Source organism: Mytilus californianus, unplaced genomic scaffold (genome assembly GCF_021869535.1).
Source record: "Mytilus californianus isolate M0D057914Y unplaced genomic scaffold, xbMytCali1.0.p SCAF_7, whole genome shotgun sequence".
Lineage (NCBI taxonomy): Eukaryota > Metazoa > Mollusca > Bivalvia > Mytilida > Mytilidae > Mytilus > Mytilus californianus.
The window spans coordinates 101,751,841-101,767,358 of NW_026262723.1; the positions used below are offsets into that span (position 1 = coordinate 101,751,841).

Here is a 15,518-nt window from a genome sequence, read left to right on the forward strand (position 1 = left end):
GACAGAATCTCTCTTAGATTTTTAATAAAATTAGAGAGGATCGAAAAACCGCGGGGAATGTCTACTTTCATTTTGAGATCTGGAGTTTTGATTTTGTCATTTGGCATAGCATCAGAAATCATTTACCAAATTTACAAACGAGTTAACATAAAGAACAAGGGGAAGAGAAGAAAGTTTCCAAAGACAGAAGTTTTATTTTTCCCTGATGAAACAGTGGCATGTAAATCATACTTTACAGATGATTATGGTTGTAGAAATTCAAACTGTCGTTTTTCTCACGAAGAAAATTCATTAAGCAAACTTTTTACGTATTTAATGTCTGCTAGAACATCAATCGATATATGTGTATTTGTGATAACATGTAGTGATCTTGCTGAGTTACTAATCAAGTCACATAAAAAAGGTGTTGTGGTCCGAGTCGTTACAGATAATGAACAAGTAGATGTGCCTGGATCTCAGATTTGGAAGTTGAGAAAAGCAGGTAATACATTGTCTACAATACAATACTTTTATTGGTGAATATTTTGCCTTGTGAGATTAACAATAGTCAAGGTTGTTAAAGACCCCCCTAGTAGTAGTTTTTAGACCAATGAGATACAAGATGATTATTTCCAACAGTTGGAAGTCTACCTCATAACTTTACATTATTATATATCTTTCAGTTAATATATTATTCCAAATCTTGTGTTACCATTAATGATTCCCTTGTTAGAAGCTGCTTACAAGGAAGCTCTTGAACCAAGGGTTCCAAGTGGTAAAGTTAGAGTCATCCTTTCGAAAAGTTGGTTGACCTTTATGGAAAATCTTTGTCACAGATATGTTCAAACTGGTTACCACAGTCCCCTCCTCTTTCCCTCTGATTATGACAACAACCAATTGAGACTCCTCACTGAATTTGTACTAACCATGAGCAACAGGATGAATGCTACTAGAGGAGCAGGATCTGCTTACCCTTCTGAAGCAACTGATATCACCCCAATTTTTTATGGGGTTTGTGCTCACTGTTGCTCAGGTTTTAGTTTTCTATGTGTTTTGTTAACTTGATTATCATTTCATCATCTTGTTTTTTTGTCATGGTCCAACGGTTTTGTCAACTTCTGAATTTGTCACAGCAATGTACAAATTTTAGGCTTTAAGGCAACAATTCAAAATTTGTCATGTTTCCCTAGGATATGGTTTAAGAATTTAAGAATAGACCATGAAGGCAGGTATTTATTTAGAATTTCCAAAAGGCAGAACTTTGAGGATAGTCAGTGCAACACAATTTACAGGATAAATAATGTTCTGTTGATACCTTTATGTTGTAATGTAAGAATCTAATAACAGGAATACAAATTTGGAGAATAAAACATAATGTCATAAAATTAAAAATATAAATCATCAATGAGTTGGACATCCATAAACAGTTGAATATATGCCTCAACATTTCTATATGTTAAATATATATACATATCTGGGGTTTTGCTTTTTCTTTTGTGTTTATTTTTTTATCTATTCTATATTTTGTCATTATATATCATTAAGAATTAATAATAATCATTGTAATAAATTATTTGTAATTATACTGCTCTCTTAGGGCGTCCTTGATAATAAAAATATTGTATTGTATTGTAAGTAGAGATGTTTAATTAAAGGGACAGTACGAGTTATTGCCATCACTTGTCAGTGCTTGTTGTCCGTTATCCTTGAACAGTCCTATTTGAACCAGACTTGTTTAAATTTTTGTCTAATGATTTTGCCTGAAAACCAACATGCCACCTATGCTAAAAATAGAACATAGGGATAAAATGGGAGTTATTGCTTACATCTTTGAAATCGTTATTATAAATGTGCTATTAACATGAACAATAAAAACATTTATTCTAGCACTTCTAGAACTGGATTTAAATAATTATATGCTTGAAACTGGACACATCATAATTTTTTATCTTTTCTACAGATAATAAGAATAAGTTTTAATTTTAATCAGCCCATTGGGTATAGCTACAGTTCATGAAATAAGGAAAATACCTATTTTAAAATTGTACCAATTTTGCTTAGTTTCACTGGCTCTAGACAAGATTTACAGGCTCTAGACAAACAGACTGGCAGTTTTTATTTAGCACTTTCTCTATCAACATTAATCACTGTCACATATTTAAAGATCAAACATAAATGTTTTTCATAAGTATTTTTATTGTGATCATATGTCCCTTTTCAGGTATTCCAGTCAGGATAGACAACTCCTCTTTCTTTATGCATCACAAGTTTGCTATAATTGATCAAGAGCACCTCATGAATGGTTCCTTCAACTGGACACAGAAGGCCATAACAGGGAACCAGGAAAACATACTCATCACTAACAATGAGGATATTGTTTTGCCATTTATATCAGAATTTGAGAAGCTGTGGTTAAAATTTGATCCAAACCAGAATTAATTAATGAGTCAAAAGAAATATGAAAATTTTATATCAAACTCATAGTCATTTTTATGTGATACATTCATTATATTTTTATAATAATAAAGTTCCAATCATCATTATTTTAATAACAAGAGTGTGATTTTCCTTCAAAAAGACCCATGTCCTATTGTCACAGCATGGTGCTTAATTTAACAATTATTCCATTAAAATTAGAAGTGAAATGCTAATTGCATTAACTTTCATGCAGTTATTTATTTAAGGAATGATTAGATAACTTAAGTTATAACATCAATAGCCTGAGATTTTGATATCACTTCACCTCTGTCAGATCATGGAAGTATTATATCAATATAATACTTCCATGGTCAGATCAATATAAACTCTCATTTTCCACCAAATTTATAAAAACTCTATAAAGTAGTTAATTATTGTCCTTAAAGACAATGTTTTTAATGAATTATAGCATATTAAGAAAAAACTTCCTGACAAAAAACAACCAGAATTGATTCATTTATATTTGTGTCTGGTTAGGTAAGTGCTGGTTATTGGCATTTGAAATAACGTCCGTCCAGTCTTGATAGCTCTCTTACGTGAACAATTCTTGCCAGATTTTTATGAAATTTATATCATAGGTTTATATCAGCATTGTCTAGGACGAGTTTGAAAATCAGTGCCGATCAATTATTTTTAAAAGAGTTATGTCCCTTGGAAACATTAATTATATGGAAAATTGCATCGTTAGCGCTCTCAGGTGTACAATTCTTGCCAGATTTTTATGAAACTTACATCATAGGTTTATATCAGCAATGTCTTTGAGGAGTTCGAAAATCAGTGCCGATCAATTATTTTTAATAGAGTTATGCACCTTGGAAATATTGTTTATATGGAAAGTTGCATTGTTAGTGCTCTCATATGTACGATTCTTGCCAGATTTTTATGAAATTTATATTATAGGTTTATATGATCAATGTCTATGACAAATTCGAAAATCAGGGCAACAATTATTTTACAAAGAGTTATTCCCCTTGGAAATATTGATTTTTATCGAAAATTGCATTGTCAGCGCTCTCATGTGTACAATTCTTGCCAGAATTTTATGAAACTTATGTATATCATAGGTTTATATCAGTAATGTCTTTTTACACTTGAAAATAAGTGCTGATCAAATATTTTTAACGAGTTATGCCCCTTGGAAATATTAATTTTAACGGAAATCACATTGCATTTGCTCTGAAGCTTTCATTTCTCTAAGATATTTTATAAAAAGTTTTAAAGAACAACAAAAAAAGCGTTTTTTTTAGTTATTGCACTTGTACCTTGGATAGATAAAATATGTGCAATGTAGGGGACATTGTAACTCTGTTCTATTATTAACACTACATGGAAAAGGAACCTTCATAAATTTATGTTTTTAATAAACTATCACAATTGTTATGCACAATTAATTATAACTCCCAAGAGAACTTATTAAAAAATTACCAACCAAAACATTACAGGAAAAAATTTCTTTTATTTATAATTAACAAAATAATACCCCCATTCTAAATCCCTGTATTTTTACCTGTATAGGTGTTGTTCAATCAATAAAAAAACTGCAAAGGATGGTCAGTTAAAATTGGTTAAGCCAAAACCAACCAACTTTTGGTTGTGTATTGAAAAAGCCAACAGGAACTTGAATGACATTCTCAATTCTTAAGCATTAGAAATGAAAAGTAATACTTTAAAGTTCACTGAATATGCAACAAAACATAATATACTGCAACCATCTAAAGTGGGCTCTAAACCTTTTGGGGTATAAATGTATAACTGATTATAATTGAATATGAAATTTTTCAATCAAGTTGGATTGCCTCAACAGATAGATTTTTTTATTACTCTCAAAATGTCATTCAAATATTTGTTTCCTTTTTAAAAATACAACCTTTAACATAATCTATAGTTAGTTGGTTTTAGATTGACCAATTATAACTTATTCCAAAAATGAACAGAACAAAAAGATCTACAAATAAGTCGACAAGGCCAATATGGTCGATTGCCCCTTTTTTGTCTCGCCTTGACGGAGTCCAAAAGCGAGACATAGGTATGCTGTTTCCAGCGTCGGCGGCGGCGTTAACAATGTATTAGTTTGTGATTAGGTCTAGTTCATGGTGAACCACTAGTGGTAGGTCAGTGATATTTGGTCTGCAGTTGTATTAGCATTGGCACATCTCATTACCATGGAGATTGTTTGGCCCCACCCCCTCAGTCAAGGTCTATTGACTTTGAAACTTTGCTTAGTTTACATGCATTAGTTTGTGATTAGGTCAGTTTATGGGGAACCACTAGTGGTAGGTCAATGATATTTGATATGCAGTTGTATTAGCATTGGCACATCTCATTACCATGGAGATTATTTGGCCCCGCCACCTCAGTCAAGGTCTATTGACTTTGAAACTTTGCTTAGTTTTTATGTATTAGTTTGTGATTAGGTCAGTTTATGGGAAACCACTAGTGGTAGGTCAATGATATTTGGTATGCAGTTGTATAAGCATTGGCATATGTCATTTCCATGGAGATTATTTGGCCCCGCCCCCTCATTCATGGTCTATTGACTTTGAAACTTTTGCTTAGTTTTCATGTATTAGTTTGTGATTAGGTCAGTTTAAGGGGAACTGTTAGTGGTAGGTCAATGATAATTGGTATGCAGTTGTATAAGCATTAGCACATCTCATTTCCATGGAGAATATTTGGTCCTTACCCCTCAGTCATGGTCTATTGACTTTGGAAACTTTTACTTAGTTTACACGTATTAGTTTGTGATTAGGTCAGTTTAAGATGAACCACTAATGTTAAGTCAATGATATTCGGTATGCAAATGTATTGGCATTTGCAAGTTTCATTTCCATGGAGATTATATAACCCCACCCCCTAATTATGGTTCATTGACTTTGAAACTTTTACATAGTTTACAAGTTAGTGTTTGTGTTTAGGTTTGTTTAAAGGGAACGACTTATGAAAAGTCAATGGTATTTGGTTTGCAGTTGTATTAGCATTGGCACATCTCATTTCCATGGAGATTGTTTAGCCCTGTACCTTCAGTCATGGTTCATTGACCTTGAATATTTGCATAACTTACATGTTAAAGTATTGCTATTTTAATTTCAACATTTGCATTATCAAAATAACAAATAGGCGAGACATATCTCTGTGTTAACAGTTTATTTCTTCTGTAAGTTTTCCAGTCTTCCATCTGAATAAAGATGATTTATAACTTTATAGGAGTTATTGCCCTAAAAGATGAATTCAATCCCATGTGTGTATTATTTGATGAAACTCAACCAGATAGAGAGAATCCCTTTACAGTATAAAAGTTCAGCAAAATAATATCTACACAAATCAGCATGGTCAAAATCATCAAATGACACCTTTTAGGAGTTTATGCACTTAAAATTTTTACCCATTTTTGTCTTTTTTGTAGAAACTATATTATATAGATAATTAAGAGGTATTATATTTCATGTTTGAGCTGTTTTTCTTTTGTATTGCCTATATTGTAATTGTTTAATATAATAATCATTGTACTGAATCTGCCCAAAATGGGTCCTCTGTTGGAAATAAATTAATTTATCTTAATCTTATAAAGAAAAACTATAATAAGATCTACAAAAAAGTCAAAAGTTTGAAATCATAAATTAACCTATGCAGGAGTTATTGCTCTAAAAAGTCAATTTTTTCCTATTGTATAAAAATAAGAAGATTTGGTATGATTTCCAATGAGATGTGACAGAATATAAGTTCCCCCATATTTTTTGTTCCAAAGAACTTTGAACATATAACAAAAGATCCATTGGGAACTTTCCTTATATAATATTTAATCCAATGCTATAAGAAAATTTCCCCCTCAACATGAGGAAAGTTCCCAATGGAATTTTATTATATGCTAAAAGTTCTTTGGAATAAATATTTATATGGACAATGTTTTGACATTTTCCACCAGTATGAAACTTCGAGTTGGAACTTTTGTTTAACAAAAGTTCCTTATCACAAATATACTGATTTCTATCATGAGAACTATATGTTCAGGTAAATGTCATACACAGATGAGGTGAGCAGTAATTAAGATGCAATCAGGTGTAAAAAATCACATGACACGCTTTCTTTAAAGGATTGATTGATAGTTGGTTGCTTACTGACGTCCAGTGGTTCTTTAAAGGAACAAATATTATGAAACCATACGATGTTTTAGTTTCAGGAAAATATCTTGTGAAGGTGGAAATAATATTATGTAATGTTTGTTCCCAAGAACTTTTATTATCCATAGTTTTGTTCCAGGGTGAACATTTATTATGTGGAACAAATATATGTTCACAGTTGTGAGACAACTCTCCACCAGAGACCAAATTATTAACTTTTTTGCTCAGAGTTATTTTTTTTAAGAATAATGATTTTCTTGGAAAGAGTGGACACTTCGAGATGCATTATATAACTCAATGTTTTTGAGATAAATTCACACCAAGCCATCATGATGAACTGGAATAGGTTTTTTTAAACTCAAGATGTGTAAATACTGTATATCAAAATTGACCCTAATTATTCAATTGCAATTTTTTGAGTATAAATAAAAAAACAAATTTCTCGAAAAAGTCTTTGAAAATGCAATGTAGCATTACCATTTCCATGCCATAATAATTGAAAAATGTCTAATATCTGATATATTAGTCTTTCTTGAAAAGTAATATGTTTGATTATAATCAATCTGGACTATAAAATCACAAAACCTGTTGGTAACTGCCTTTATAGCACAATCACGCTTTCATTGGATAACAGCCACAACTGCAAACAACAAATCAACATTTCAGGAGCAATAACTTCCAAAATATCAGAATAGATAGATCGTGCCATGCTGATCATTTTTGCAGTTTACACTTTTAACCTAGCTTCTATAGTTTTCAAAATATCAGTTGAAAAATACTTATAATTGAAGAAAAAAATGTATATGTCCTGTACTCTCAAACTGGTCGACAGATTTTTCAAAAATTTCTAGGGTTGATAAATCTTGTGCTGATCGTTTGTGCAATTTACTCTTGTAACCTAGCTCCTATAGATTTCACGTTAACAGCCACCCCCTGCAAAAAAATGGAGAGAAAAAAAATCGACATTTCAGGGGCAATAACTCCAAAACGAGTATTTTCTACAATTTTCAAGATGGATTTATCTTTTTATGCTGATCAAATATTTTTTGTATCTTTCTTGAACTACAACAAATTGAACAAAATTGCAAACAAAATGTATTAAAAAAAGATAAGTAATGCATAATGGCGGTGGCTTTTATGACAGCTCCAGTAAGATAGCATCTGAGGTGCTATTTTACCAGCTCCGGCAAAATAGCAAAATAAAAATCTGTATTTTGCCGGAGCCGGCAAAAAAGCGCTCAGGAGGCTATTTTGCCGGTCATTATTCAGATTTTTTCAATATACTAATTACGAATAGAAAGAAATGTAGAAACACGTGTTAATATGAAATCTCTGAAAAATTATGTCTTCTTTAAAAAAAACGTATACATAAGCAAAGCATGCATATTAAAATTTATATTCTAATAAAAAATATCCCATAAAGTTTGAAATTAAAAGTTACTTTACATACAAAACGAACTATGTCTTTTAAAAAAAAATATAATACATAAGCAAAGCATGCATATTAAAATTGATATTCTAATTAAAAATTATGAAAATATCCCATAAGTTTTGAAATTAAAAGTGAAGTTCAATAACTTCAAAATTATTTACAAGTGTAACACAATCAGTGCCTTGTTTTAGTGCATTATTTAGTCTTGCACAAAAAAGATGCTGCCAGTGCAGACATGAACTGCACATAAAACTTGTTGGATAGGGTTCTTAGAATAGTTTGTTTATGATTTGCTGTTGAGCGATATAAACACAATTGTGTTTTAATTGTTATTTTAGGTTTATAATATTATGCACTACATTAGAACGCATTTGTTAGTGCAAAGTGTATACCAAGTTTGGTTTAAATCGATTGAAAGATGTTGAATGACGGACAATTTCGCAAGTATTGACAATGTGAGTTTCTGTGCTGCTTGTCATCTAAAATGCGTGCCGCCATGTGTCCGTAAATTATTATAGTTGCAAGATAAAAACGAAGATACATGTACATGTTATGATGAAACAACTTGATTAAGCAGTGGATGAAGGTTTGTAGTCTTTACGGCGCCATGAACACAACAGTACTTTATTGCACCATAGCCTAGATAGTTATTAAAGGTTTTGTTTGAAGCTCTAGTTTTCATAGATTTTATTGTCATTGAATCACGTTTCCAAAGTTAAACATATTTGTCCTTTTCAAAGTGCTCCAAAATCTGCTTTAAATCTTCATTTGAGTCGAACATAACATTTAGTTCAAGTTTTTTGGACAACGAAGTGTCGTCTTCCATTTTCGAACGTCAATGATTTCAATAAAAAAATTTGTCTGATAAAAATCTGAAATAAGACCGGCAAAATAGCCACTGCCTAAGATAATTGTTGTGAACAAGTTGTTAAAGTGGCCTGATATTTGACTGGCTCCATGGTGCCAAGCCAGATATATCATTTGTATGAATAAATGATAAGATTTGATAAATTTTCATTTATCAAGATAAACGAACCTAAACTGTCCTAAACTGTACCGAATGGATTTATCTTTTAAAATGAAATTATTTCAAGAACGTTCTCAAGTATATAAAAAAAGTTTTAATCTAATTGTGACCTTTTTGTCCTGTCAATTTTATGACTTTTTCCTTTTCGCACAAATCCGCAGCCACGGTGACGTTCAAAACGTTGTCCTTGTAGGGAAAGTGTCAAGTACGCTCACTGCAGGTTAAAAAACAACAAACCTTTGAGGGTCCGTGGGTGTCGCATTACAAAGAAAGATGCCAGCCCTATCCAATATTCCGTTAGTTTTCAAGTGACACTCCTTATTGCCCCATATTTACCTCTGTGAATCCCTCTGTCTGACTATTAGAACTATTCTTACTATATTCTGAATATACATGAAATATTTGCCACTGGACGTAAGGCAAACAACATTCAATCATAACATATTAAAAGTATCGTAACATGCATGTACATGTATTTGAAATATGTAAATAATCAAATAGATATCTTTAAAAAATGAAACATTATTGTTGCGTAGTAAAACTTTAAATTTGTATTCTTTCGAGGATTCTCCTGGCGAATTATGACACTATTTCCGTGGTGTTTATGGGTTTGTCTCGGGTTGATTGATTGATTATTGATTGCTTAACGTTAGGTTGCAATTGCTGTATGTGTACATTAAGTCTCAAGTTGAGCCCCATTTGTTAGTCCCGAGGAGGACTTTGGGCGTGCTTTCCGCTTGTCATCACATTTTAGTATTCAGTACTTTTTAGCTCATCTTGCACGAAGGTCGTCGTCTGTTAACTTTTACAAAAATCATTTCATCTGAAACTACTGGGTCAAATTTAACAAAACTTGGCCACAATCACCATTGGGGTATCTTGTTAAAAATGTGACCAATGACCTCGCCTACCGACAAACATGGCCGATATGGCTAAAATAGAACATAGGTGGTAACATGCAATTTTTGTCTATTACAACGTATCTTGAAAAACGCTCTAGATAGAGAAAATCTGACAGGAGGGGTCAAAAATGTGCAGACTGATGAGATCTACTTAATATCTGTTGACAACAAAACTGTTAGACTAAAACTTATAGGAGTAATGGCCTTTTAATGGTGATTTTTACCATTAATTTTTCGCCTATTATCTCGAATGATAATGATTGATAGATAGAAACTTTAATAACAAAAATTATCAACAAGACACGATCTACAAATAAGTCAACATGATCGAAATCGTTCATCGACTCCTTGATGAAGTTATTGCCTTTTAATGACGATTTTTCCCAATTTTTGCATTTTTGCCTATTATCTTGAAAACTATAATGAACAAATAGAATCTTACAAAAGGAAAAGTGATCAGTAGGATAAGATCTGCCAATACGTCAATATGACTGAATTTGTCAGTTAACGCTAGAGTTATTTACCTTTAAGGCTATTTTTTTTTACTGAAGATGCAGGTGAACGACACAGGCTCTTTAGAGCCTCTAGTTTCTGTAATGCTAAAATCCATTGATTAGATATTGTGCAATAAATTTTGAATTTCATTCCGTTCGGGCGAAGTTTGTCGAAGTAGTTCCCCTAATGGACATCGGCACTTCCTAGAAAATAATAGTTTCCGCACTTTTTAGCTCTCATGGCCCAAATGAGCAGTTTGAGGACCGTCGTTCTGTTGACTCTGTTTTTAAATCTTCTCTGAAACCATTTGGAATCAATCTTAGTCTTTGGCATCCTCGTGGAATTTACTTTAAGAGTTATACTCGATGGATCAATACACGAATCAATATGGCCGCTATAGCTAAAAATAGCACATAGACGTAAAAAATTCAAGTAATTTTCTTTTATCTTGAAAACAATCGTAGTTAAATATTTACAGAGGTAAAAAATGCTGAGAATGTCAAAAATCCATCTTCTACCTGCCAAGTTCCTTCCAAAATGGTTAGACTACTTATAAATGCATATTGTTCGCCAATTTAAGACATTCTCTTAAAAACTATTATAAAGTTACAAATTGTTTAAAGCAGAAGTGATCAGCAATACAAGATCTAAAAACACAAATGAAGTAATTAATTCAGGAATTTATGATAATTTTTAGACGCTTTTGCATAGTATTTTGAAGACTTTATTTGGTAGACAGAAACTGTAAACAGCTAAATATGATCAACAATTATTAAAGATCTACAGGCTGAAACCATCAACTTTCTGTCCTGGATAAATTTTTGTTTTTTGCTTGTACATGTTGTGCATGTGGTTTTTTTTTTTTTTTCTCTTTTATAGACTTGAGTGCTTTTCATCTGGGCCAATACATAAATGTACTAGTCTCGATCAGTTTTCATGCGCTAATTTTTATTATACCATTTTTACGTACCTTTTGTTAATCCCAACATTTTTTCAGATTAGGTATAGACTTTAATCTTAACCGAAAGGGCAAGAATCTGCGAAGGCTCGAAACTATTTATTATATATCATATATCACACATTCATTAACTAGTTGAACAGAGAGGGGTGCCTCATTTGATTCATTGCAATACTGAATGATCAATGCATTACGGAAATAAATAAAATAGTATTATACGATAGTTCAAACCACCCAAGTTTAATGGAAAATGATTTGCATATGGCTTTAAAATCGTTAAAGACCGACCGTATGTTGACCTGTCGTTGGGTACTGTTTGTAATATTATATGTCTATAATGGGTCCTGTGAGGATTAATACGAAGTATTTTTGTTTGCACTAAATTCAGTGGCGTAGCTGCAGCGTAGCATTGTTAGCATATGCTTACAAATAATTTTAGCAATTTTGTTTTTTATTTCAATAAGAATTTTACGATAATCGGTGAGCTAAGGGGCTGCCGCCCTCCAGACCCCCTGCCAACAACTAATTTTCGAGTGGCTATGCTACTGAAATTGTTTATTACATATCCATAGACAATCATAGGAGGGGGTACATGTTTTTGCCATACCTTATTGATCTTTTTATTCAAAATCACCTACAATTATCGCAGACCTTTTCAAATCAAGTCGACTACTGGAAGTTGATGTAACACGACAGTAGCAATTTTTAATAATGATCTGTGATATGAGGACATTATTATGCATATATATAATTAAAAAAAACGATGGAAAAACCCTGCGGGTAAAAGATATATATAAAAGAATGTCGTATGGTTTAATGTTTGCTCACGGACAATTAAACACCAACTGAAAAACATTAAGCTATTTCAACACACATATTTATAATAAAGATCTTGACCTTGTACTTGATTCATCCACCTTCTTCAGATTTATACCCGTTAAAACATACGCATCTGTGCAAGGTGACACATGATAAAGTTAAAGTGTTACACAGAGTTCAAGGATTTTTTAGCATATCGATTTCACGTTAAACCAGTGATTGTAAACTGGATCAAACAAAGAGCAGAAGAAATGTTTACACGGTAAAGGAATTAATTATTCTTTGTTTTTATTTGCCGATCGTTTAGTAAACTTTCAAATATAATAAACAGGATTTCTATACGCATTTAATGACATTTTCCATGTGTACAATGAAGTGCTTGTCATAACTGAGGATTCCGACCTTGAGGTTACTGGTTCAGTGAACCTAAAGTACAAACTGATATACACGTATAAATTTGCCAGACCAGTATCGACACTTTAGTTGAGAAAATGATTTCCACGAATCATTCAGAGGAAATCATCCTTTTTCATTCATTGAAAGACATAAATGATGCAGAGGCAAAGCAGCGACTACCGACCATTATTTACTTAGCTTTTCTTGTTACATTTGGCGTTATCGGCAACAGTTTGGTTCTTTTTATTTATGGATTTAAGTATAAACCTTCTAATTTGAGATGTTATGTTTTATGTTTAGCAGTTTTAGATTTAACTGCTTGCTGTATTTCTATGCCGTCCGAGATCGTAGATAATGCTTACCCTCACATGTTTTATAGTGAAGGCTTTTGCAAGTTTTCAAGGTTTATAGGAGACATCTCTAAGCTAGGATCAGCTTTTGTGTTGACTGTAATGGCAGTTGGGAGGTATAGGAAGATCTGTTTTCCTTTTAGTGAGGACATGTCTCTTAAAACAGCAAAGATAATGTGTGTTGTGGCAATATCAGTATCTGTTCTTCTTTCATGGCCTACAGCTTTTATCCAAGGTCAAACAGTCGAACACTTTCCCGGAAATATTACAGGATATGGATGTTCAACTGATGACGATTTCAGACCGACAAATTATCCATTTGTCCAAGCTACTGTCTTACTTGTCACTTTTGCGATAGTTTTTTGCGTCTTGATATTCTTGTATGGGAAAATTATATGGGAATTGCGTGACCACTTCAGGATGAATCGCCTTATGAAGCTAGAGAATGGATTGAAACGAAAAAAACATACTGTAACAAAAATATTCTTGTGTTTAACTCTCGCATATATTGTAAGTTACATACCGTACTTGACACTTAATGCTATTAGGACCATAAAGCGAGGCAATGTGATGCCACCTAGTCCTATAGTTCTTGGGATATTACCAATTTTGTTCAGATCGTACTTTATAAACAATGTTGTGAACGTTATTGTGTATTACATTGGGGATTCTACATTTAGGAAAGTATGTCGTAGGCTAAAACAACTCGCTGCCGCTATGTTTTGTAGCCGGAAGAAAATTGACATGGAACTTCGCATTGACCGTTCAACAAAAGCTGTTTTATTGGGATGATTTGATATACATGTCGTATTGTAATTGTAGTGTCTGGTTGACAATCAAGTGTACTTAATTGGAATATTATATATTCTATGTACTCTTTATTCTTATTTGGAATATTTTATGTAAATGTTTCTTTTGGAAATGTAAGTGAATAATATGTTGTGAAATATTTGTAATTTTTTATCAAATAGATCTGCGAGGTAGAGGCCTACATCTATCCATCAGCTATAATCACAGGCGCTTTGGGAATGGACCCCCTTTTCCTGATTTTGCTAGTGTAATGTTGACAATCGAGTGCCGTTAATTTGAATGGACCCCCTTTTTTCTGATTTTACTAGTGTAATGTTGACAATCGAGTGCCGTTAATTTGAATATTATATATTCTATATACTCTTAATTCTTATTTGGAATATTTTATGTAAATGTTTCTTTTGAAAATGTAAGTAAATAATATGTTGTGAAATATTTGTATTTTTTTATTAATAGATTTGCGAGTTGTTATGGTTGTAGGCCTACACGTATCAATCAGCAATAAACATTGTAATAACATTGAACGAAAACAAGAAATTAATACCTAAATATAATTTTCCTTGAAACTTTTATTTAGCGAGATTGGAATTAATAGCCATACCATTAGTTACCCTTGACTATCTTGATTGTAACCTAAAATTACGGTCGTTGAAGTTATCATAGGCCAATGTTCATTATCACGATTATTGTTGACAAAAACTAATTAGTATTTAAGTACCTATCAACAATATACAGTATTCAGTGAAAATTTTAACCTGTCTAATAGTTTTTGTAGTTAAATAAAAGTGTTATTGGGTAAACTTGGGGGGGGGGGGGGGATAAAAAATACCATGCCAAAGACAAAATTACTTTAAAATCCAGGAAACAAGCTCTTTTTTGTGACTCTATTAAAGCTAGTCATGGTTATTGTGTTATTTCTAAAATGGTAAACATTAGAATTAGTAATAGAAAATTACTATTAGAAGTTAGTAGATATACTAGAACGCCTTTAGAACATAGAATTTGTCCACTTTGCAAGGATGGAATTGAACAAAATTGAAGATGAACTCCATTTCCTCATTAAATGTAAAGCGTTAGAATTTAATAGAAATATACTCTTTTGTAATTTAAGTGATATAGTTCCATATGTCTGAACGAGATAAATTTAGTTTCATTTTGAAAAGTAATGGTACTGACATGTGTACTGTATGTGTAGCTGGAATAAGCGATATTTATGATACATTCACATGATTTAAAGCAAACATAATGTTGTTAAGAACTGTTGTAGTATTAAAGCTTATTGTTATAGCTTGAAAACATAGTACGAATAACACCTCTACGCAATGAAGATATAACATATGTGTCTCTTATCATTGCGAAAATATGTCTCTGTATATATATAAATATATTTGTCTTTGTTTATTTTGTCTTTGTATTTTGTAAGTGCCAGCTGGTATCATTCCTGTATTGGAATTTACACCAATAAAATTATTTGATTTGATTTGATTTGTATTCAATTTCAATGTATTCCAAACCTATAAACTGTTTAAGGGTACCGATACAGTTTTGATTCCACGGTGATTTGTTTACGAAAATTTGCTTACAAACTATTTTTTACCTAATCAATTTAAATATGTAATAAAAAATATACCTTCATGTGCTAAATTTAGAGAAAATGGGGTCGAAATTTTGGATATTTACTTAAAATTTCGGTTTTTGGACATTTCTATCCTTTGAACAGACATACTTAACTTTTGTATTTCAAAAGATAAATA

The 15,518-nt window shown here is 32.0% G+C and overlaps 2 protein-coding genes across 2 annotated transcripts; both read left to right on the forward strand.

Moving 5' to 3' along the window:
* The first annotated feature begins 45 nt into the window (after positions 1-45).
* On the forward strand, positions 46-3,790 carry LOC127708201 (uncharacterized). The gene is made up of 2 exons (XM_052213050.1): positions 46-481; positions 2,201-3,790. The coding sequence occupies exons 1-2, from the start codon at positions 58-60 to the stop codon at positions 2,416-2,418; spliced, it is 642 nt and encodes a 213-aa protein (XP_052069010.1). The 5' UTR covers positions 46-57; the 3' UTR covers positions 2,419-3,790.
* An 8,676-nt stretch (positions 3,791-12,466) lies between these two features.
* Positions 12,467-15,244, forward strand: LOC127708198 (kappa-type opioid receptor-like). The gene has a single exon (XM_052213048.1). It carries the CDS (start codon positions 12,700-12,702, stop codon positions 13,744-13,746), a length of 1,047 nt encoding a protein of 348 aa, XP_052069008.1. The 5' UTR covers positions 12,467-12,699; the 3' UTR covers positions 13,747-15,244.
* The last annotated feature ends 274 nt before the right edge of the window (positions 15,245-15,518 follow it).

What these genes read in the sequence shown, in the direction of transcription:
- LOC127708201 (XM_052213050.1), top strand. Translation starts at nt 58, where the DNA reads ATGTCTACTTTCATTTTGAGATCTGGAGTTTTGATTTTGTCATTTGGC. An exon ending in TTGGAAGTTGAGAAAAGCAG is followed by an intron (nt 482 to 2,200) that starts GTAATACATTGT and finishes GTCCCTTTTCAG; the next exon opens with GTATTCCAGTCAGGATAGAC.
- LOC127708198 (XM_052213048.1), top strand. Translation starts at nt 12,700, where the DNA reads ATGATTTCCACGAATCATTCAGAGGAAATCATCCTTTTTCATTCATTG.